At 53.1% G+C, this 21,696-nt stretch overlaps 2 protein-coding genes and 1 long non-coding RNA gene across 6 annotated transcripts; 1 reads left to right on the top strand and 2 right to left on the bottom strand.

The window, feature by feature from the left end:
* Window positions 1-2,892: 2,892 nt before the first annotated feature.
* CD2BP2 (CD2 cytoplasmic tail binding protein 2) lies at window positions 2,893-7,931 on the bottom strand. 4 transcript variants are annotated; one of them, XM_008514292.2, is made up of 8 exons: window positions 7,796-7,884; window positions 7,297-7,432; window positions 6,675-6,778; window positions 6,306-6,441; window positions 6,025-6,182; window positions 5,481-5,916; window positions 5,292-5,398; window positions 2,893-5,206 (listed from the first exon to the last, which is right to left on the bottom strand). In XM_008514292.2, the coding sequence occupies exons 3-8, from the start codon at window positions 6,750-6,752 to the stop codon at window positions 5,096-5,098; spliced, it is 1,026 nt and encodes a 341-aa protein (XP_008512514.1). In that variant the 5' UTR covers window positions 6,753-6,778; window positions 7,297-7,432; window positions 7,796-7,884; the 3' UTR covers window positions 2,893-5,095. The 4 variants fall into 4 exon arrangements, with proteins under 4 accessions (XP_008512514.1, XP_070424144.1, XP_008512515.1 ...); XM_070568043.1 differs by lacking the exon at window positions 7,297-7,432 and having other exon boundaries at window positions 7,796-7,931; XM_008514293.2 differs by lacking the exon at window positions 7,796-7,884 and having other exon boundaries at window positions 6,864-7,365.
* On the top strand, window positions 7,414-9,173 carry LOC139074879 (uncharacterized). The gene is made up of 2 exons (XR_011524759.1): window positions 7,414-8,070; window positions 8,385-9,173. It is a non-coding gene; the product is annotated as an uncharacterized lncRNA (long non-coding RNA).
* TBC1D10B (TBC1 domain family member 10B) lies at window positions 9,164-19,920 on the bottom strand. The gene is made up of 9 exons (XM_008514295.2): window positions 18,667-19,920; window positions 15,583-15,682; window positions 15,161-15,268; window positions 14,959-15,065; window positions 11,840-11,954; window positions 11,648-11,713; window positions 11,270-11,459; window positions 10,779-10,933; window positions 9,164-10,684 (listed from the first exon to the last, which is right to left on the bottom strand). Exons 1-9 carry the CDS (start codon window positions 19,617-19,619, stop codon window positions 10,052-10,054), a joined length of 2,427 nt encoding a protein of 808 aa, XP_008512517.2. The 5' UTR covers window positions 19,620-19,920; the 3' UTR covers window positions 9,164-10,051.
* Window positions 19,921-21,696: the final 1,776 nt, after the last annotated feature.

Here is a 21,696-nt window from a genome sequence, read left to right as displayed (position 1 = left end):
TAAACATAACATTCTTAACTTGTTTAGATACTTAAGACATTCCAGTTGCCTCCTCTTCTCTTTGTCAAATAGAGAGGGTACTATGTCTTAAGCCTGGGAAGACTAGGCTAATAAGAGGCAGCAGTGCCTTAGGCCAGAAGGTAAATGCTCACATTGTTTCCAAGCAAGTATGAAGAGATTGAGACAGAGAAATCTGTCCAAAACCGGGCCTTGGAGCTGTAGAGCCTGACACCACTGAGAGCAGCAGGGCAGAGATATGTCAGGTAGTGGGTGGGGAACAGGAAAGTGAGAGCAAGGATGATAGCATCAGAACAGGAAAACCAGAGGCTGCCGGAACAAATCTCAAACAGCATCAGCGTTTGCAGCTGGATGTTACAGGCTTGTCACTCGCAGTGTTTATGCAGATAGAAGTGGTTTACATAAAGGGCAGGCTGGGCCAGACAAGCCTCTTGGAGAACAGGGGTCTGGTAGGGACAGGGTAGCAGCAGCCTGCAGCCAGCCAACTGGAGATGTGTGCTGGGACAGACACCCAGAGGAGGCTGAGGTGGTCTGGGAGCCACGGAACCTACCACTGAAGAGCACACCCTTGACCTTGGGGAAGGGCTGAAAAGGACCAAAGGGCAGCCCGGCCTCCATGGGTTGTTCTGAAATAACTACTGACTTGAACATTATCCTGTCTTGGGCCCTGAACAAAACATCTGCTTCTAAATTCACTTGCATGAAATTCCTCTTGAGTCTCAGCATCAGGAAGAGCTGGACATCTGCAGGGTTCCAGCTTGGTTCTGGCTGGAAGAGAGTGGAAAGCAAGCTGCCAGTCTCAGGTCTGCCCGCTGCCTGGGAGTCTGGGGTTTAGTGACTACGCAAAGAGTCATCAAGCCAGCTGGGTGGGTCTGCAAGGGGCAGCAGATGTGTCAAAGGCATAAGACACCCCCAAAGTCCACAGGCTTTGTGGAGCCTGACCCTTCATTTATTTTGACCCCTTTCTGGGCTCCCCCACATTCCTCGTCTCCCCCAGGACCCCACCAGATGTCCAGGGCAGAGTGTGGCACCCCAGGCCTCAACCAGGAGCGCCCAGACTCCCCTTCCCCACTCCTGCTTCTCTTCTGGAAAATGGCCTGCCAAAGGCAAGAGGCTGCATTTCAGAGGGTCTGGTATCCTGGATGCAGTGATGACATCTGCAGCTTTGTCCTCGGGCCCCTTCTATAAATTTTCCCCTGGCTCAGTGACACCCCCAGGAGTTAGAAAGACTCTAATGACCCTCAGCCCCGCCCTCTGAGAGACTCTTGGGTCTAGACAACTGTATGCTGCCCATCCAGGTCACACCTCACCCCTTCTGGGGCAGCAAAGAGAAACAGCCCCACAGGCCCCCAGTTTCCAGTCTGGCTCAGGAAGGGATTGTCCCCCTGACACACAGGAACAGGAAAAAATTGGCTCATTCCCTACTCATTCATCAACACTGATCCCCTGCCTCCGGCTAACTGATGGAGACAGATCCAGGAGAAACTGCTCTAGGTGTGTCAGACATCGGTGCTATTGGGCACCGGAAGAAACGATGACCAGCCTGGAAGCTGGGAGTGGGGGTGAGGAAGAGTTTAGGAAAAGGGAGGCCTACAGCCAAGTCACAACAGATCCGTTAATTGGTCTTTCCCAGATAGACGGAAAAGAGAGAAAGGCATCACTGGCCAGCCCTGGAGAAGAGCAATGATCTGCCCTGTTCTGGGAGCAGGGTGGAGCCTGGAGTAGGGAGACAGAAGCGAAAAGGAAAGCAAGGCAGACGTGGAGCTGAAGGGGCTGGCTCAGACTGGCCCACGGAAGACCTTCTCAGTCAGCTTCAAGCTTTTGCATTTTATCTTAAGGGCAACGGGGAGCCATTAAAGGTTTTCAGCAAAAGGCAAAGGACTTCACCTCTGTGGTCTTCCTCCCAAACACATATAGTCCAAATCTAATCATGAGAAAAATACCAAACGAGCCCAAATTTTAGGAATATTTTACTAAATACCCAACCAGTACTTCTCAAAACTGTGAAGGTCAGCAAAAACAAGTCTGAGAAACCAAGGAAGGTAAGGAGACATGACAATTAAATGTAATGTAGTATTCTAGAAGGGATTCTGAAACATGAAAAGGACATTAGGGAAAAATTAGTAAAATCCAAATAAAGTATGAGGTTTAGTTAATAGTAATACACCATGTATCCATACAATGGAATATTACTCAACAACAAAAAAGAATAAAGTATTGCTACATGTTACATGGATGAATCTTGAAAACATGCGAAGTAGAAGCAGACACATAAGACACAAAAGAGCACATATCGTTACGATTCCATTTGTACGAAATGCCCAGAAATGGCAAATCTACAGAGCCAGGGAGGAGGTTAGTGGTTGCCAGAGTCTGGAAGGTAAGGGGGGCTGGGGAGCAACAGGGAGGGACTGCTAACGGGTAGAGTTTCTTTTAGGATAGACAAAAATGTTCTAAAATTAGATTGTAGTGATGGCCGCACTGAAAACCACTGGTGGGTTATATCTCAATAAAGCTGCTTAAAAACAGTATAATATTGCTTTTTAGCTGTAATGAATGTACCACTGAAAGATGCTGACAATAGGGGAAACTGGGTGAATTCTCTGGACTAGTTTTGTAAGTTTTCTGCAAATCTACAGAACTATTGTAAAACACAAAAAGCTTACTTAATAAAAATTATATACATGTACATACACATATATATACATACAGCTTAAGAAAAGGCAAGGGAGTTAAATGCTGATAGGGACTTGAGATGGGGACATGGCCACATGCAGAGAACTTAATGATGTTCATGAGGGGGAGAGGCATTCAGCTGGATGGGGTCCGTGTTAGTTTCCTATTGGGGCTGTTAACAAATGACCATAAACTTAGTGGCTTAAAACAACACAACTTTATTATCTTAACGCTCTAGAGGTCAGAAGTCCAAAATGATTTTCACTGGGCTAAAATCCTCAGTGAGCCTGCATTTCTTTCTGGAGGCTCTGGGAAGAATCAGTTTTTTGCTTTTCCCAGCTTCTACAGGCCACTGCATTCCCCGGGACATGGCCCTTTCTTCTATCTTCAAAGCCAACAGCAACATCTTCACCTCCCTCTCTCACTTTGACCCTCTTGACTCCCTTTTACTTTATAGGATCCTTGTGATTACATTGGGCCTACCTCAATAATCCAGGATGATCCCACCATCTCAAAATCATTGATTTAATCCCATCTGTGAAGTCTCTTTTGCCATGTAAGGTCACATATTCACAGGTTCTGAGGTTGAGGACATGGACGTCTTTGGGGGCCATTACTCTGCACACACAGGGTACCATGAGGGAGATGAACACAGGAGACTATGAGAAAGTGAGGTCAGCTTTGGATAGGTGGAACCTGGGGTGCCTATGGGACATGCAGGGGAACTGCCCCCTTGGCTTCCATCTATTCAACAAACACGAGGCACCTCCCATGAGTCAGTCACTGCAGACACAAAGGTGAACACTGTATTTTACTGGTCCTAAGAGATCTGCTTTTCAGTGCTGAACATTTCTGAAATCAGAATGTTGTACCTTTTAATCAATGACATCTTATATTTGTAATTGGTGGGCTTTTCTTTCTTAGTGACACACAAAGTAAGATATCTTAACAACCGAAGGCATCTTAAGAATCAATGAAAACCAGGTCTGGACTAGCACTAGAGTGGGCCTAATTATACATAAGGTGGGAGACCTCACAGAGAATCAAATATCCCCACCCTGCCCCCAAGTCTTTCCTAGTTCCCAGCCTGGCTCCTTCCACTCTGGCGCTCCCATGTGTCCCACAGCTCTGGCTCCTATAACAAACAGACTTCCCCAGAGCCCTGGCCACATACATGCTCAGCTCTGCTACCACAGCAATGTCCAGGAAACAGCCCCTCTCCCCAGGTGGAACCTCAGTCATGGGAGTCAGGCCCAGTGGTTCTCCACCTGGCCAAACACTGGAAACACTTGGGGGCTTTTAAAAGACCCAACCACCAGGCCACTATCTAGACCAATTCATTTGGAATTTCTGAGGAGTAATTTTACAGCTCCCCACGAGATTCCAAGGGACAGCCAAGATGGGAAAGTGGAAGAATGAACTTAACTTGGTGCCAGTGAGGAGAGGCATACTGGCAGCAGCACTGGTGGGAGGTAGGGGAGCGTTAGGTCCAGACTATACAATTATACCTGTCTGTCTCCCTGCCAATTGCCACCAGACTCTGAATTCCTGGAAGGGGACCAGCCCAGTTACCTCAGTTCCCTCAATGCACTAACTCTGTGCCAGGCACACTGTGGGAGCCAAGAAATCTAAGCTTCAGGGCCTCAAAAGCCAGGCAGAAAAGGCCTGGTGCCAAGAAAGGTCTGGGAAGGGAGCCCATTGGGTCTGGGCCAGCCCTCTGATTCACTGTGTGACCTCCAGCGAGGCACTGCCCCTCTCTGTGCCTGTTCAATGCATGGTTAGCCCAGGTGGCCTTGGAGGATCCTTCAAGTGCTAACGCTGAGTCTGCACTTCACTGAAAGAGCTAGAGACAGTGGAGAGGTAGTGAACAGCAGGCTTCCTGCTTACCCCTAACAGATGTCCCAGCCCTTCCAGGCCTAAAATCTCCATTTCCGGGGCTCTATGCTGTACTGGCTGCAAAGAAAGAGACTCTAAGGTCCTAAAAGTCTAAAGACCTCAGAATAGCAACACAGGAACCCCCAGAGGATATCGGAGAACCTCAGGTGAATTGAAGGATTTTTAGATGACGAGCAGAGTCCAGGTGGAGAGACCACAGGCCACCTGACAGCCCTGGCTCTGCCCATAGGCAGTAAACAAAGGTGAAGTGGTTCAAAGGAACAGAAACTCCCAAGGAGGAACTTCACGAGGAAACACTCAAGGATGGAGGTGAGTCCACAGGAGCTGTGAAGAAGGCTTTTGGCCCTCAGCACAGCCAAGGCCATAATACACAACTAAAGGCTTTTATTGGGAAAGGAAAATTGACTGAAAAGTGGCCCCCAATATCCTCACTGCCTGAGGCACGTGGGGCCTCCTCCACAGAGTCCAGGAAAGAAGGGGCCACCAAACCGGGCCCTCAGCAGCCTCAGGTGTAGAGATCAAAGTCAATACGTTTGGAGTTGTAGAACTGTCCACCGGGCGGGTCCAGCTTCCGGCAATAAACACCATCCGGGAAGTAGCCTTCATTCACCCAGGTCTACAGGAAGAGAGGGCAGAGCTGGGAGAGAACTGACAGCATAAGGGAGGGAAAGAAGAGGCCGAACAAAGTAGAAGGGGCTTACCTGCATCTGGGTGCTGGTGAACGGCCCGTACAGCTCAGCATCCCCTGTGTTCTCCCACTTATACTCCCACATCACATCCACCAGACCATCTCCAGGCGACTCTGCTTCTAAGATAAGAGGCAAAGCCATTTGGGCCTTAAGTGCCCTGCCCCCTGCCCACAACACCCTTCCTCGGCCCTTCAACCTTACCTCCTCTCTGGGCAGTGGTTGGGGTCTCCAGCTCTTCCTCTGCCACTTCCTCAGCAAACATGTCAAGAGAGGGTGGGGGTGTGGGGTCAGGGGCTCCCTGGGTCCAGCACCCCAATGCCTTCAGCCGCATGGCCAACCGTTCCCTTGTCTCCTGATATACACCAAGGTTGCCCCGGGCCACCATCTGGTCAGCCAACCCAGACAGCCGGTCCAGGCGCTGGGGGGAACTGGGCCGCCCAGGCCCTTTGCTGCCCCCTTTGCTTCCTCCTCGGGCCCCTAGACGCCTCAGTGCCCCAGCCACCGTCTCCCTTGGCAACAGCAGCTCCAAAAGGCCCTCCAGGAGAGCTTGGGCACTCATTGGTGTCTGGCCCAGGCTGTCCTCTTCCTCTGAGTCTGACAGTGGGTGCTGATCAGGTGGCCGCTCCCTGATCTTCACCTGTAATGTGAGAATAGGAGGATTTATTTCCTACAAACTGCCAGCAGAACGCAAGGCCAGCACACTTGCTGCCTCCAGGCCCCAGCCATGCCAGCCCCTGGGCCACACCCAGTCAATGTTGTCCAGCCAGCTATCTCGGATCTGAGCATCCCGGTTCAGGAAGTAGTTGCCATCAGCATCAAAGTGGCCTTCCTCCATCTCTTCCTGCAGGTTGAAGGGTGTGATCCGCACACCTCCCTCACTGGAGAGTGTGGCTGCTTCCTGACCTGCATCAAAGACACAGGTGTCCCACGCTAGGCATGCAAAAAAGAGGAGCCTCCCTCACCACATATCCTCCAAAACTCCCATTTGTTCCTTCAGCAGAGAGTCAATTCTTGGGTACAGCTCACCTTCCACATCCTCTGAGGCCAGGATGTCATATTTGCTGGAACCTTCCTCCTCATCCTCCTCCTCATCGCTGTCCAAAGAGTGTTTGCCTTTGAAGCGGCTCCCAGGACCCCCTGCCCCAGCCACAGGGTCCACCAGCTGTGAGCAGGAGCCAGCAAGTCGAGAGATGCACGTTAGTGGCTATTCCTCAAAACAGTCTAGCATCTGGACTGAAACTGAAAATCCTCCAAACCCATTTCTCAGAGAACACAGAAAAGCTAGCCTTTTCCACCCTTTCTTTGTTCCTCCAGCTTTTTTCTTCTTCTGGTTTCTAGTTCCTTTTTTCTCCCCTCATTTTCTCTCCCCAGAACGCAGGAGTCTAGCCCCCTCACCTTCTTCTTAGGGACACCGATTTCATCCTCATCATCCTCATCTCCCACGCCTTGGAAGGTCACTTTCCTCTTTGGCATGACTGGACAGAGGGGCCTTCCCCAAGCTGAGCCGAGGGAAAGGGAGCAGATTAAGGGAACTGGGCTAGGATACTCACCGAGAGAGGGCCCCTAGCACAAGAGATATTTCACCTGGTACTATATCCAGTTTGAGAGGGGAGGAAGCACAGAATCAGGGGCCAAAAGGGATGTTAGCAGTCAGGAGGCTCCCGGGACTTGTTTTGCCATGTGAAAGAGTTGCTGGGGAGGGGAAGGAGAGGCGGACGCGCGCAAGAGCTCCCCATGGGCGCCCCGACCCCTGACGAAAGGAGACAGGCTCCCCCACGTGACTATCCCCATTTCCGGACGCCGCAGTCCTGGGCGCGACGGGGCTCCGCCGGGCGACACCCACTTCTCTACTCCCGGCTCCCTCAGAGCCCGCGGGGCCCGGGCGGACGCAGGACCTGGCGCCCTGTTCGCCCTGCTCCTCCCCATGCCGAATTCCCAACTCCACGGGGTGACTCCTAACTGTCCCTGGCTATGTGTACAAACCAGGGAGGCAGCAGAGCCACCGGTACGCGCTCACCTAAGGATCCACGGGAGGCGGGGTAACAAAAGGAAAGATGCTTTCACCAGGGCTACATCCGGGCCACCCACCGCCATCACCCGGAAGAGAACTGCGGCGGGCGCCGGAAGTGGCTTCACTCGGGTTAGAGGACTAACTGGAAGAGCGGGCGGAAGTGCGCGATGAGCCGGGGTGGTGGGCGAAGAAACACCTCCCTCCCAGAAGTGACGTGACCCGTGTGGGGCCACAATGGCGAGAAGAGGGGACGTGTGAACGTCTAGACCACGATCGGAAGAGAGGAGTATCCGGAAGTGGCTTCGATTCCCTCTTACAGCAGTAGAGGCTCTGGGGTGAAAGTGGAACGCTCTACTTAAAGTGACACCCCGGGTCACGATGGAGGAGCAAAGTCCGAGTAACCAGTGGGCTACTGCTCTAGTTTCCCTTTCTAGTGTTGAGTCATCAAAGGTGACTGGCCAAGGGCTCTGCGCCCATCACCATCTCATCAGAAATCCTCCCTTACCACTCTTAGCGTCCAGTTGTGTGCCCTCTCCCGGTCCGAAGTGCCGCCTTGCTCTTCTCCCTGAGGGAAGCCCGGCTCTCCTGATGGCCCGCCTGGAGGCCTCCGACTGCTCTTGGGACACTTTCCGAAACCAGCTCCCTTTAGGACCCAGGGAAAGTCATTTACCCCGCGCCAAGCCCCTGGATTCCCAGTTCTGAGATGGGAAGAGCCATCACTGGAGAGTGGCAGTGATACCTGTGCCCACTACCCAGGCCAGAAGCCCCTTGTGCCATCAGGTAGGCCTGGAGAAGGGCAACAGTGCCTCTCTTTCTTGAACCAAAGCCGCAGGATAAAGCCTTCCTCTTAGCAAACGGCCCCAGCCCAGCATCGTCTGCCCAGGTTATCTGGCGCAAGGGGCAGAGCTGGGGTTGGGAGATGGGAGGAGTGGGTCCCAGTGCTGCGGGGACAGGACCTCCAGCTCCTGAGGACACAGAGTCTGACTCCCACTAGGCTAAGGCTGTGCCCAGGAGGAGCCTACTGGAGCCAGAGGAGGGCAGCATGGGCATCCCCTGGGTAACAAGACAGACCTTCCCCTCTTTACTGCCCGCAGGATTTCCTCCCAGATTGGACTACTATGAAACTGCACCGAAAGTCTGTGCTCAGTGTCTTCCGTGAGTACAGAGCACAGGCTCCAAACCAAGAAGGCATCTTGCTAAATGAGTGGACCTGAAATGCCACTACCAGTACTGCTCGTTCATCCTTCGGGAAAATCTCTTCTACCTGGAGCACCAAACCGCACACCCCTAGGCCTCATCCTCTTGGAGAACTACCAGGTGGAGCCATGCCGTGGGGCCACAGAACCCTATGCCTTTACCATCCTGACTCCCAGGGTAGAGGGCACAGAAGGTGGGCGGGTCTACAAACAGCAAAAAATCAGGAAGAACTTGGAGCCTGGCTCCAAGTGGTGAGCTGGAGGCAGCTGGCTGTGCTGCTACCTGCCCTGGAGGCCCAATACCAGGAGCTGTGCCAGGCTGCTGGCCAAGAGCCCAGCTCACTCACAGAGGACTATGGCTTTCTAGCCACCCTGAGTGCCCCCTCCGGCTTCCAGGAGTTGCACGAGCGTTTTGGGAAGGAGTTCCGGGCACTGCAGGTGGTGTGCAGAGGATTCCAGGCCAGTAACAATGGAGGCAGCAGATCCCAGGTAAAGGTGAAGCAGGAGCCTAACCATTGTTTGTTGATGAGTGACTGAGAGATGGATCAAAGGTCAAGAGGCACCTACCTGCCAAGACCAGCCAGCTGCTTCAGTAGACACCCAGGTTCTGGCTCACTCTGTCCCTCCCTAGTCCTTATTCTAACCCCTGTCATCAAATAACAAAGCAGGAGACAGGCCCAGGTACAACAGCAGGTTCTTTTCTGGTTCCTCAAAGCGCCACACAGGGTGGGGGCAGAGACAGAAGAGAATGTAAACATTGGGTTCCACCCCCTGGAGCTCAGGCCCCTTACCCAGATAAGAGGCTGGAGGGTTGGAAGGGAATAGGTGAAAGGTGAGGACCCTGGTGAGACAAAGCAGGGGAGGCCTGAGAATACAGAGGAAGGTGGGTGAAGAGGAAGGAGAGCAAGGAGGGTGGTGGGTGGGAAGTGAGGGACATTTCCTGTTCCAGTGCATGTCCCCCCTTAAATAAACCAGAGTGCAAGAACACTGCAGGAGAACCAAAGGACAGAAGATAAAATGAGCACCCCCACCCTGGGCCAACCAGGTCCTCTGTATATCAATAACACAGAGATGTCAAAAATAGAATGAGGAGAGCCTTAGCCCCCAGCCAGGAAGTGGGGGAGACAGGCAGGACTGAAGAAGGGAAAAAGGAACCCAGCTCCACTTCATGGGTAAGAGGAGCAAACTGGAGTGTGAGAATCTGAAAACTGCTGACACCCATAGCCAAGAGTCACCCTGTAGTGACAAAAGGCCAATCAGGACAGCACCTGGGAAGGGACCCCAGAGGGAATTGGGGCAGGAGTGACAGAGACCCAAGCTGGGCCTAACTGGAGGTGAGGGGCTCTAGACTTGTTCACGGCTGCCCCAGGGAAATGCAGCTGCCCCATGCACTCCAACTGTCCTGGCTGTGCAGGGATCAGCAGCTGGCAAGGAGATGGGGAATCAAGCCACTCCCCTCAGAAAGACGGACAGCATGGCAAGGGAGCTGAAGGCAGCACCCCAGGCCAGGCCTGCTCTTGGCTGAGGGAGGAAGGGGGCCATGCAGTCCAGCCCCAGGGCAGAGGTCAGAAGTAAGCATCCTGCCGGGCCTCAGATGCCAAGGACCTGTCCCCACCATCCTGGGGGGCGGGGGACCCATCTGCCTTTCGACGCAGCGAAAGCTTCCTGCCTTGGGCCTTCTTCTCTTGCTTCTGTCGCTCCTTCTCTTGCTTCTGCCGCTCCTTCTCCTGCTTCTGCCGTTCCTTCTCCTGTTTCTCCCGCTCTTTCTCCTGTTTCTGCCGCTCCTTCTCACGTTCCTTTTCCTGTTTCTGCCGCTCCTTCTCCTGCCTCCGAGTCTCCTTGCTGGGACCCAGTGGGGTGCTATTGCCAGTAGGCGAAGGAAGGGATGGATGCAGTCCCTCAGCAGTGACCACAGGCCCTGGGGCAGGCCCAGCACTGGCCCTGCGGGCAGGAGGAGGTGGGGAGGGGGCCCCTCCAGCTGCCCGGGAGCCACGGCTCTTGAGACCAGGGAGGCTAAGGAGGCTGGAGGAGGGGCCAAGGGGTGGCTGCTGCCTCCGGCGCTCCTCATGGATGGCCCGGGAGCCATGTAGTCGCCGTGAGGGTCGATATTGCAGCTCCCCTCGGGTCTCCCGCCACTTCTTGAGCTGGGCTGCATTCTCTCGCTCAATCAGTGCTTCTGTCACTGGGAGGGTGGTCACCTAGATGGAGAAGAAATGAGTACCAGAATGAAGATGAGGATGGGGATGGGGATGGGCTGAAGCAGGTGTGAAGTGTGCTAAGGCCAGAGCCTACCTCATGCACCAGGAAGTCCTCCTGCATGCACTGTTGGGGCAGGTTGCGCAGCTGCTCCATGGTTTCATACATGCCTTGGCAGGAGCGCAGCTTCTCCACTGAGCCCAGCGTGTGCCGCAGCAGCACCAGGGCCACCCGGAAGATGATCTTGACGCCTGCAGGATCAGAGAGAAGACAGCATGGGTGACCAGGCCTGAGATCTCAGCCGGTCCCATTTAGAAGGGACTCATAGCTGTCATCCCTGTCTACTGCCAACTTTACAGATGAGGAAACTGAGGCCCCAAGAAGGGAAATGAGCTGCCATGGGTTTCAGGTTCCGGGGAGGGAGAGCAGACTCTGGGTTGGTGGCAGAGCCAAGACCAGACCTCAGTTTCTCTAGCCCCCCAGCCGGCTTACAGTGAAGCCAAGGCCCAACAGTGTCAGGGGGCCACCCTCTAGCAGCCCGCATGGAAACCCCAGTCCCCTCACAGCCTGAATGGCTACAGAAGTACCTTCACAGAAGAACATATCCCAGACACGCAGCACTGAAGCCCAGGGCAGGGTGCGGGCAAAGATGCACATGAACCATTCTGTCATGTAGAGCACGGGGTCAATGCGTTGCCGCCGCAGGTGCCGATGTGCTAGTGGGGAGGCCCGGCGCAACAGTGCAAAAAAGATCTCTCCATCCAGCTGAATGGCCTCCTGGAAATGGGACGAGCCATGAAAAGATGCCTGCTGTACCCACCTGGGATAGAAATGGCCCTGGTAGGGGATCCTCACCTCAGTGGGAGAGGCCCAGAGGAGAGGGACAGAAGGACACAGGATTGGGCAGGACAAGGACCTTGGGTAAAAGTCACTGCCCCAGTTGCACCCAGTCTCTAGACACTCACCAGCCCTGCACTGTAGTAACCGGGGAGGTACTTGTCGCAGATTTGCACCAGGCACCAAAAGGCTTGCTGAGAAAGGCAAGAACAAGAAAGGAGGGATGAGGCCTGAGAAACAGTAAGCAGAGAGCTCCCCCATCACCAGTGTAGGCCAAGATCTTCCCAGCCCCTCCCCAACCAGGACCAGAGTCTGCTGACCTCAGCAGGCATGTGCATGAGCAGCACTGCAGCCACTGGGGCCTGGGCCTGGCAGTAGCCCTCGTCAGGCCGGTAGATAGTGTAGGCCTTCAGGATTCGATACAGGTCCTGTTGCCTGTGGGTATTGGGAAAGACCATGAGGGCAGTCACAGGAGGTGGGAGTTCTCTGACCCAAACTAAACCTGCACCCCGCCCCAGCCCCAGCTCAGACCCCTCCCAGATCCAGTCCCAGATTAACCTCAGAGCTTTACCACCACACACCTCCATCCACCTTCCCAGTCCTGCCTATCAAGCTTAAGCCAAAGACTCACACCATAATCAAAGCATTCGAGGCTCCAGTATTCCACCCTTGCCAGCACACCCCACATGCTCCCTACCCATTCCCAAAGGCTGTGTGCTCTCTCCCTCCTTCATCTGCCACCATCTCATAAACCTTGAAGGTCCTCTTCTCCAGGAAGCATTCAATATCCACAGCATCAGCCCTCCTCTAACACTGTCTGAATACTTTTATCACCCCAGAGCAGGAGCTCTCCCAGGGCAGGGCCTGCCTTATCTGTCTCACTGGATTTTGTCAGTTCCCCCCAAGCATGTCCAAGGGCCCTTGTTCTTGGTGAAGGCTTGGGAAGCCAGCTGTTCCTCAGACCTTTCTCTTGTCTCTTCACCCAAAAGAATAAAATCTCTGCCCTACACCTGCTCCTCTTCCTTGAGGGGGGCCCTGTCGTTGTGTCTGGGAATTCCATCCACTCAGCCTCATATCAATAAACCGAGTGTCTTCCTTCACTCCCCATAGCTAATCACCAAGTCTTATCAATACCACATCCTGATTTTCATTCATGTCTGTTTCCTCTCTCCTCCTCCACAGTCACTTCACAGCTCAGACCTTCATCTCTTACCCAGAAAATAGTTCTGACCTCCCAGATCCTCTCCCTGCCTCCAGTCACCCACATACTCCTGACCGTGCTTATAATAGTGTTTCCCAAAATTCAGACATTGAAGTGTGATCTTCATTTGTGCTATATACCACCCCTACTATTATTTACTTAATATTTTTTCTCCACTTTGCAAGAGCATCCACAAAATGACAGGTTTCATATACTAGTTATTTTACCAAATACATATTAAAATAAACATGTAACTTCTACAAGCTCTCAAGCTACATTCACCCACCTGCCTGCTTCTGTGCGCCTGCCTTCTCCCATTGCTATGGTGAACTGTCTGTGATCCTGGCCAACCACAGCCTTTCCACCTGGGCACTTGATCCCATCACCTCTCACTTACACAGGTTATCACTCCAGCAACCTTCCCATCTCTCCTGCATCATCAATTTTTCTCTCTCTACTAGATCATTCTCATTGGCAAACCAACATCTGTTATTTCCTCTAGCTTAAAAAAGTCTCTTGACCCCACTTTCCCCTCCAAATACCACACCATTTCTTTCCCTACCTATTCAGTAAAACTCCTCCGGAGTATACACTCACTGTCTTCAAGGTTTTTCCTCCCATTCTCCAGTCAGGCTTTAACCCACTGCTCCACACAAAATTGCTTTTACCTAAGTCACCAATGACCTCCACAATGCTAAGTCCAGAGATCAATTTGCAGATTTGACTTGACCCATCAGCAGCATTTCGTACAGCTGATCCTGAAACCCCTCTTTGCTTTGCTTCCTGGAATCACAATCTCCTTGTTTTCCTTCTACCTCTCTAGCTTTTCCTTCCAGCCTCCTTTACTGGTTCCTTCTCATCTTCCCATTCTTGAAATGCTGGAGCTGCAAGCTCAATATTTGAGTCTCCTTTCATATCTACACTTACTGCCTTGATGACCTCATCCAGTCCCACGGGTGAGATTTAGTCCCATCTAGAGGCTGACAATTCTCCATTTCCAATTTATCTCCAGTTTAAACCTCTCCTCGAAATCCAGACTTGTTTATATCTTACATTCAACTTACTTGACATCTCCATCTGGATGTCCATTAAGCATTTCGAACTCATGATCCAAAACTGAGCTCCTGATATACTCCCCAAACCTACTTTTCCTCCAGTTTTCCCCATCTGTATCAGTACATAGCAACTACATTCTTCTAGTTTCTCAGGCCAAGAACCTTAAGAGTCACCCTTAACTCCTCTCTCTCACACTCCACATCTAATCCATTGGCAAATCCTTTTGGCTCTACCTTCAAAGTATATCCAGAATCCAACCGCTTTTCCCCATAGTTCCACTGCTACCATCCTGGTCTATCTATCATCATCCCTCTCCTGGATTATGGAAAGAGTCTCCTGACTGGTCTCTCTGCTTCTGCTCCTGTCTCCTTAGAGTCTATTCTCAGCACAGCAGCCAGAATGTTCCTTTTAAAACACAAGTCAGATCAGGTCACTTATAACCCATCTCCACTCACATTCTCTATTCCCCTTTCTTGCTTTAAACTCCTCTTTAATACTTACCATCATTTCACATGCAACATACCTTCCTTTATTTTATTTATTGTCTATTCCCACTAGAATATAATAAGCCTCACAAGGACAGGAGTTTTGTCTTTTGTTCACTGCTGTTATCTGTGACTAGAAAAGTGCCAGGCAGATAGCAGATACTCAATAAATATTTGCTGAAAGGATGAACTTATTGATAAAAAATGTTCATCTAAGAACCACCATCTTGCATACTACTAGGGAGCGGTATCTCTACACCTTGAGGAAGCCTGGCATACAGAACAAAAATCCAAGTGCTTTGGAACAGCATTTAAGGGCCCTTGGTGACCTGGCCCTAAACTGCTTTTCCAGCCACATCTCTACCCAACCCCACTGCCCAGACACAGCTCATATAAACCCCCAGCCAGAAAAAAACCTGCCCCATCTATCCTTCAAAACCCAGTTCAAATGCAACCTCTTCAATGAGCCCTTGATGTGCCTCCCCTTCCCCCTTCCCAACAGCCCAACTCACTCCCCACCCGGAGTCAGAGTCTCCCCACCAGGACACTTTCTTCAATATGGCTTGACACTCAATCCATTAAGGACCACTCTTCTAGAAGGCCTAGAGGGCAAGAACTGCTTTCAACCCAGTCCTGTATCCAACTGGAGCCTTCAACAAATGTTTGCTGACTGACCCACATGGTCAGGCCACCTCACCCATGCCCTCCTCGAGCAGCAAACATCTCATGGAAAGGGAACTGGCGGTGCAGGTCCTTCTCAATCACATCCAGCCACTTGGGGTCCCCCGGAGCCCGTTCCAGCTCCTGCAGTGGGACAGCAGGGATTATCTCCAGATCTGGGGAAATTGATGACACCTTTCACACAGACACTGTCACATGCCCCCACATTCTGGACGCACCTCAAACTTGCCCGGGTTTTGCTCCAGAAGTTCCTTGCTATTGGACAGGTACTGCCAGGCCTTGGCTCTGAGGGAGGAGGGGATCCCCTTCCGGCAGCGCAGCTTCACCTAAGGCAGAGTGGCAGGCAAGGACAGCTTCAGGGGTTGGCACAGCCTCCAAGCTCTCCCGAGCAGTCCTCAGGCTCCCTGGGACACTCCTCCCAAATCTCAGAGGCTTCACTCCACTGGACCTGGTGTGGCCTTCTATCTCTCAAGCTACTCTTCCCCCCAGGCCCATGTACCACCTGCCCCCAACACGGTCCAGAAAGCAGATACTCTCGTGCTCCTGGGCTTCCCTGGAGCACATGAGCCCACCCTTCCCCCCTCCCCCCCTCCCCCCGTGTCCATTGCCCTGCCTTGCCCACCACTCAGCCTTTTCAAACCTTCTGGAAACGCCGTGACAGCCACTTATCCCAGTTACTGAACATCTCCAGCCACTTGAGCTCCCGCTGCCGAGCCACATCCACAGGAATGGAGCTCTCTCTGAAGGATGGAGGGAGCATGGAAGGGGTCAGTAGCAGCAAAATAAAACCTGGATTGCTGGGGGAACTGAGGCAAGCAACCTCCCCAGGCTCAAATGAGACTGACATAAAAGCATTTTGTGAGCTACCACACATCAGATGTCTGGCCACTTGGCCATCCAAGGCCCTAGTTCATCACACTGAAAGGACTTCTCTTTGGAAGGAATCTGTGTACAGAGCTTGTGTTCTCATATTGGATTTCTATACAGAGGTGTGTTCGAATCCCATTTCTGACACACGTTTGGGGAGACAGTACAGAATATTTAAAAGCCACAGTCTGCATTAGACCTGGATCCAAGTTCTAGCCTTACCACTTATTCATTGCATGACCTTGGGCAAGTCACTTAATTCCACTAAGCCTCAATTTCCTCATCTGTAAGATGGCGAGAAAAACAACATCTACCTGAGAGGTTATATGAGATAACATATACCAGGGGCTCAGTAAGTAATAGCAATTATTATCCATAAAATAAAATACGGAACAAATATACTTCTCTGTCTCCTTAGAAGCAACCATCTGAATTTCCTATTAGACTCTTGAGATCCCTTGGGCCATCTGCATGTCCCTCTACCTCCTCCTCCCTGAAATCACCCCAGATTCCCAGGCAAATGAAGCTTTCCTTGAACTGTGTGCCCACTGATCTGTCAGAGCTTCACACTCAAGATGCCGCATCAGTCTTGAAACAGTTACTTGTAAGGAGCTAGAACCACGAGGTGAGTGGAATGGAAGAGCAAGCTTGGGTTTCCAGACAGACCTGAACTCAAATCCCAGTCTGTCCCTTAGAAGTTGTAGAGTCTTGGCAAGTGATAACCTGAGTCTCTTCCTTATCTGTAAAAAGGGATGTCACCACCTACATCAGAAAGTTATGAGATGACTGTTGAGAAACTGTGTATGAAAGACTGTTAAATGGAAGGGCTCATTAAATATTAGTTTGTTTTGTCCTAGAAGCTCCTTAAACAGAGACCATCTCTCATTAATCTCTATCGTAAGTCAGTTCCAAACTCTACTAAGGACTAGAAAGAATAAACTACCTCTCCTGCTCTCAAGAAGGTCACAAACTAGCAGGGGATATAATTGCAAAATGGTACGGGAAATGAAGTAACAAAAACATACAGAAAAGGCACCTAACTGGAGTAGGGGCAGTGGATATCAAAGAAGGCTTCCAGGAGGAGGGGGCATCTGAGGTGAGTCATGAGTAGAACTTAGCAGGAAAAGAAGGGGGAGAAAGGCATTCCTGGCAGGTGGGACAGCCTGAATATGAAGGGGGAGAGACTACAATCAGTTCAACAGGATCATAGCGTTAAGTGCATGGTGAGGAGTGGTGGGAGAGAAAACCAGAGAGGCTGGCAGAGCCAGGTAATAAGGAGTCTATATGCAGGCTAAAAAGCACTGGGACGTTACTCCTGTGGCCAGTGAGGAGCCGCTAAAAGCTGTTAAGGTAACGTGCCCCACTCAGCCTTGCCTCAGAAGTAGATCCTCCACCATGGAAGATGGATTTTAGAGGAACAAAATTACAAAGCAGAGTAATAGCATCCAGCTTGGTGCCTGGCACACAAGAGGGGCTCAGTAACATCCAATTCAATCCAAGTTCCTTAGAGTAGCATGGTATTGAGGAGAGAGCCGTTGGTCACACAGATCTGGATTATTTGAGGGGGACAATTCTCTCAAGTGCAGTAATCCTGTTTCTTCACCTATAAATTGGGTACAACAATGCATCCTTCCTGCATGGGAAAGCACCAGCGTCAGACTTCAATTGCCTTCCCCTCATAGGATCACAAACGTTGGTGCTCGAATGTTTTCAAATTTTTTGTTGGGTTATAAACCCTGCCTAGAATACCCTCCCACAGGGCTTCCCCCCAACACCACGCAGGTCCCCCCACCCCCCGCGCCGCCCCAACAAGCACAGCCCTGACTAAATTCTACTCATTCTTCACGATACAGATCAGCTTCAGCTGAATTCTCAGACTGGGCAAAAGATCTCTTCCCTAGGTGATCACAAAATCCTGTGATGATCTCTAGGCTAAAGCTAACTAACATCTTAAAATCAACTGTTTAAGGATTTGTTTCTCCCTCGGGATGATGAGCGCCTTGAAACAACTATGTCATCCTTAGCACCCAACACAGGACCCGGCACCTGGGTGCTCAGGTGATGCTGTTGGCTGAACTGACCAGCAGATTAAAGGGTACAGGAACCATGGGCAGGATCCAGAGAGAGAAAAGGAAGAAGTCAAAGAAGATCACACCCCCACCTCAGGAGTGACTCAGGCCCCTGGAGGGAACTAGGAAAGAGTAAGCCAGGCCAGGGAGATGAGGAAATGGTGAAGAGGCCTCCCCCACCCCCTTTCCTTCAGTGAAAACATAAGACTGCCCTTCTTTGTTTCGCAGAGGGGCCCAGCCTTCAGGGTCTCCCCTCCATCAACCAGCCTTCCCCACCCCACCACCCCATCAGACCTAGGGCTATGGTGGAGGGGAGATGCCTGCATCCCTCCCAGACTCTTTCCCCCAAGGTACCAAAGATCTCTACCAGAACCCCTGCCCAGCCAACCCTCCTGCATATCCTGCCCATAGCTGGAGCTTCACATCGAAGAGCTGGTACGATGGCAATCATCTCATTCAACCTTTCACTTCATAGACAAGGAATCTGAGGCACAGAAATGGGGAAGACACTACCTCAAGCGCACATAAACACACCACAGGCAAGGCTTAGACTCAAACTCAGAACACCTGACACCTGGTTTGAAACTTTCACTAACATTCAAGTGCCACAGACACCTCAGGATGCTCTAGGCATGATGGGGGTCGCCAAGAATCTCACTCATGCTAATCACCCTCCGGATCCTTAGAGGGGGCTGGGCTGCCAGAGTCTGGGCAAGGTGTATCAATACCCCCTCCCCCAACATCTGCTTTCCTGAAGCAGTCCCACTGGGTGCCCACTGGATACTCACAGGCTGCCTGAATACTGGCTGCCCCCAAGGAAGCCATACTTGTCAGTCTTGCGCAGGGCCAGCCCATTTATCTCCGAGTCTGAGCCCATGGAGCTCACATCATCCGCCAAGGACTCCAAGGTCCCAGACATGAGGCTCACGGAGTCCAAGTAGCTCAGAGTGTCCGGGGCCTGCCCTCGAGGCCCAGAGATGCCCGGTCCTAGGCTGGACGTGGAGCCTAAGTCCTGAGAGTTTTCAGCAGGCTCCTGGGCGGGGGTCACCGTCACGACCGCCACCAGAGGCTCACATGTCCCTGGAGGGCCTGTACCAGGCCCCGAGGGGTCCTCTGGAGCCTGTTCTGTTGATGCTGATGTGGTTGCTGCAGCTCCATGTCCACTTGTCACCTGTCCTGTTGTCACTGCTGCAGCACGTGCAGTCATTCCTGAGGCCACTGTGGTTCCCGGCTTGGGGGCAAGCGGGGGTTTGGCGGAGAGGGCCCCAGGAGTCGTTCTGGAAAGGGTCCTGGTGGGAGTCCCGGTGGGGGTACCTGGTCCAGAGGCGGGTGAGGTTCTAGCCTCCCTCGTCTTCGGAGAGTCTGCCTCTGGGGCCAGAGCCATCGACCTCTCGGCTCCTGCCATTGCCGCGGGCACGAGGGGCTCCGGGCCGGGGGAGACCGGCGCCCTCGGGGCTTCGTGTGAGGCCTCCAGAGTCAGCACCACCACCGTGCTGCCTGTAACCGTCGGGGCAGGGGCTGGGGCCGGGTCCGAGGTCTGGGTCGATTCCGGTACCCAGGCGGGCTGCGCCTCCCCGGGGGCCACGAGGGTGACCGGGGCCGAAGTGGCCGTGGTCACTGGCGGCCCCGAAGCCACCACCACGACGGGCCCAGCCCGGGAGCCGCGAGGTGGAGGCGAGGGGGCCGCGGGGGCGCCATGACGGCGCGGCGGGGCCACCAGGGGCGCCGGGCCCGTCTCCATGGCCGCGGGCCGGCCCTCACATCCCCCCGCCGGGGCGGCCGCAGAAGGCGCCGCCCCTCAGGCCGCTCCGCGCCGCCCGCCCAGGAAGGGGAGAGGGCGAAGGGCGCGGCCCGGCGCGCGCCGGGGCCACAGGCGGCGCACGAGCGGCTGCCGGGCGCGCGGAGGCGGGGCAGGGGCCTGGGGCGCCAAGCGCCGGGGTCTCGCTCGCGCCCTCTCACCTCTCGCGCTCTCTCGCCGCCGCCCCCTCCCTCCAGCTTAGGGCGAGCAGCGAATCTCGCGCCTGCGCACATGCCCCAGCGCCGGCTAAGCGGACTGCGTTTCGGCGTTTTACGCCTGCGCGCGGGCCGCCCCATCGCGCTCCTTTTTTCTCCCGCCTCGTCAGAAGGCTTGGACGAATAATAGGAGAGAGGGAACCGGGTTTCTGCCAATCGTTGGAAGGGTGGGTAGGGTCTGCGGTGGGAAGTGGGTGGGTAATTTGGAAAGAGGAAACGAAGAAGGCGGAGGCTTATAAGACCAATTGAGGGGGCGAGTGACAGCAGGAGGCGGTGGAACGAAAGAAGTAACTAATAGAAAAGCGGGAAGCTGAACCTCCTGGCCAATAAAGATGGCTGAAGAGTGAATGACCGCGGAAGGAGGCGGGTGCTGTGCGAGAAGAGGCGGGCCTGGCTACCAGGAACGGCAGAAAGGGAGCCAATGAAAAGAGGAGTAGGCGGAGGTCAGCTGACAGATAGTGACGTCTATTTGGGAGGTGAGAGACAGCATCTGCAGTCAATAGGAAGAGCTGTGGAATTCTTAGGTCTCCCGAGAAGGTCAGAAAGGAATGATAGAGGGGGGGCGGGCCAAATTTACAATTAATTTGCCTCGTCAGCCAATGAGCGCATTCTCTCACTTTAGCAACAGGGGAGGAAGATAGACAGCTCAGTCTCAGCCAATGGAAGCATCCAAAGGGCAGGGGTGCTGCCGGGAGGCGGTGCCAGCCCAGGGATATCGGTGACAACTGTAGACAAACGCAGGAGAAGCGTGACAGTTGGGGACAGCGCGGAGAGGGGGCGGGGGCCGGAGGCATTAGTGCAGCACTTGGCCAATAAGAGCGCCGCGCTGCCCTGCCTGAGTCCTTCCTGGGCCCCCATTCTCCATCCAGCTCCTGAGCCCCGGCATTCTGGTGGTGTGTGAGACCCCGAACCCCACTACAGATCCAGAGCCCTGCTCAAGTACTCTCGAATTCCACTCTGTCTCTAATTCTCATCCCTGCCCGCAACCAACCCCAACACTCCAATCCCAGACGCCTATCACCAGAGTCCCCAAATCCTCTAAGCAACCCGTCCCTCTGGATCTGCCATTTCCTGCGAGAATTCCAAGCCCCAAGTGCCTCTCCACAGCCGCCCATCTATCTGAACTCCTCCTCAGAATCCAGGCTTCCAGTTCCTCAGACCTCATCCTCTCAGTGCCCTCCTCCATTCTATTGGGGAATCCCAGACCCCAAACCATTAACTCCTAATACCATGAACTCCCATATCTATATTCTTATTCTTTGGGGGACCCAGGACCCCTCCCATCAATTCCTTTACCCTCATTGCCACACCGCTCTGTGCTCCTCATTTTCTGCTAAGAAACCAGACCCCAATCTCCTGAGCCCCCTGCAGGCTTCCCTAGACCACAAACACAAGGCCCTGACTTTGTGAGCCTCTCTCCTCTTTGACCTTCATTCCCCTGAATCTCAGGGTTAGAGGGCCCCAGTTTCCATCCAGAGTCCACCATCCTGAAATTTCAGTCAGGCCTAGCTCCTAACTTCCCAGTTCCTTCTTGGTTTTCTGAGTTCTCTGAGGCTCCTCACTCCCAGCTCAGACTCAGATCCTGTGAACTTCCATTCACTGTCTGACATAGACCGCTCCTGATCTCCTTCTCTTCAACTTCCCCACTTTCCATTTGACCCAAGCTTCCTGAGCACTTCCCCCATTCCTCTCTTTGGAGTTTTCCTCCTTCCCAGAGCCCAGTAATAAGTGGGCTCCTCCCTAGGCCTGGATCCCCATGGTAACCGTATAAGGTGAGGCAGCTGTCAACTGAGGCAGGGAGGGGC

This window comes from Equus przewalskii, chromosome 12, assembly GCF_037783145.1.
Source record: "Equus przewalskii isolate Varuska chromosome 12, EquPr2, whole genome shotgun sequence".
In the NCBI taxonomy this organism is placed as follows: domain Eukaryota; kingdom Metazoa; phylum Chordata; class Mammalia; order Perissodactyla; family Equidae; genus Equus; species Equus przewalskii.
This window is presented reverse-complemented; position numbering and strand designations above follow the sequence as displayed.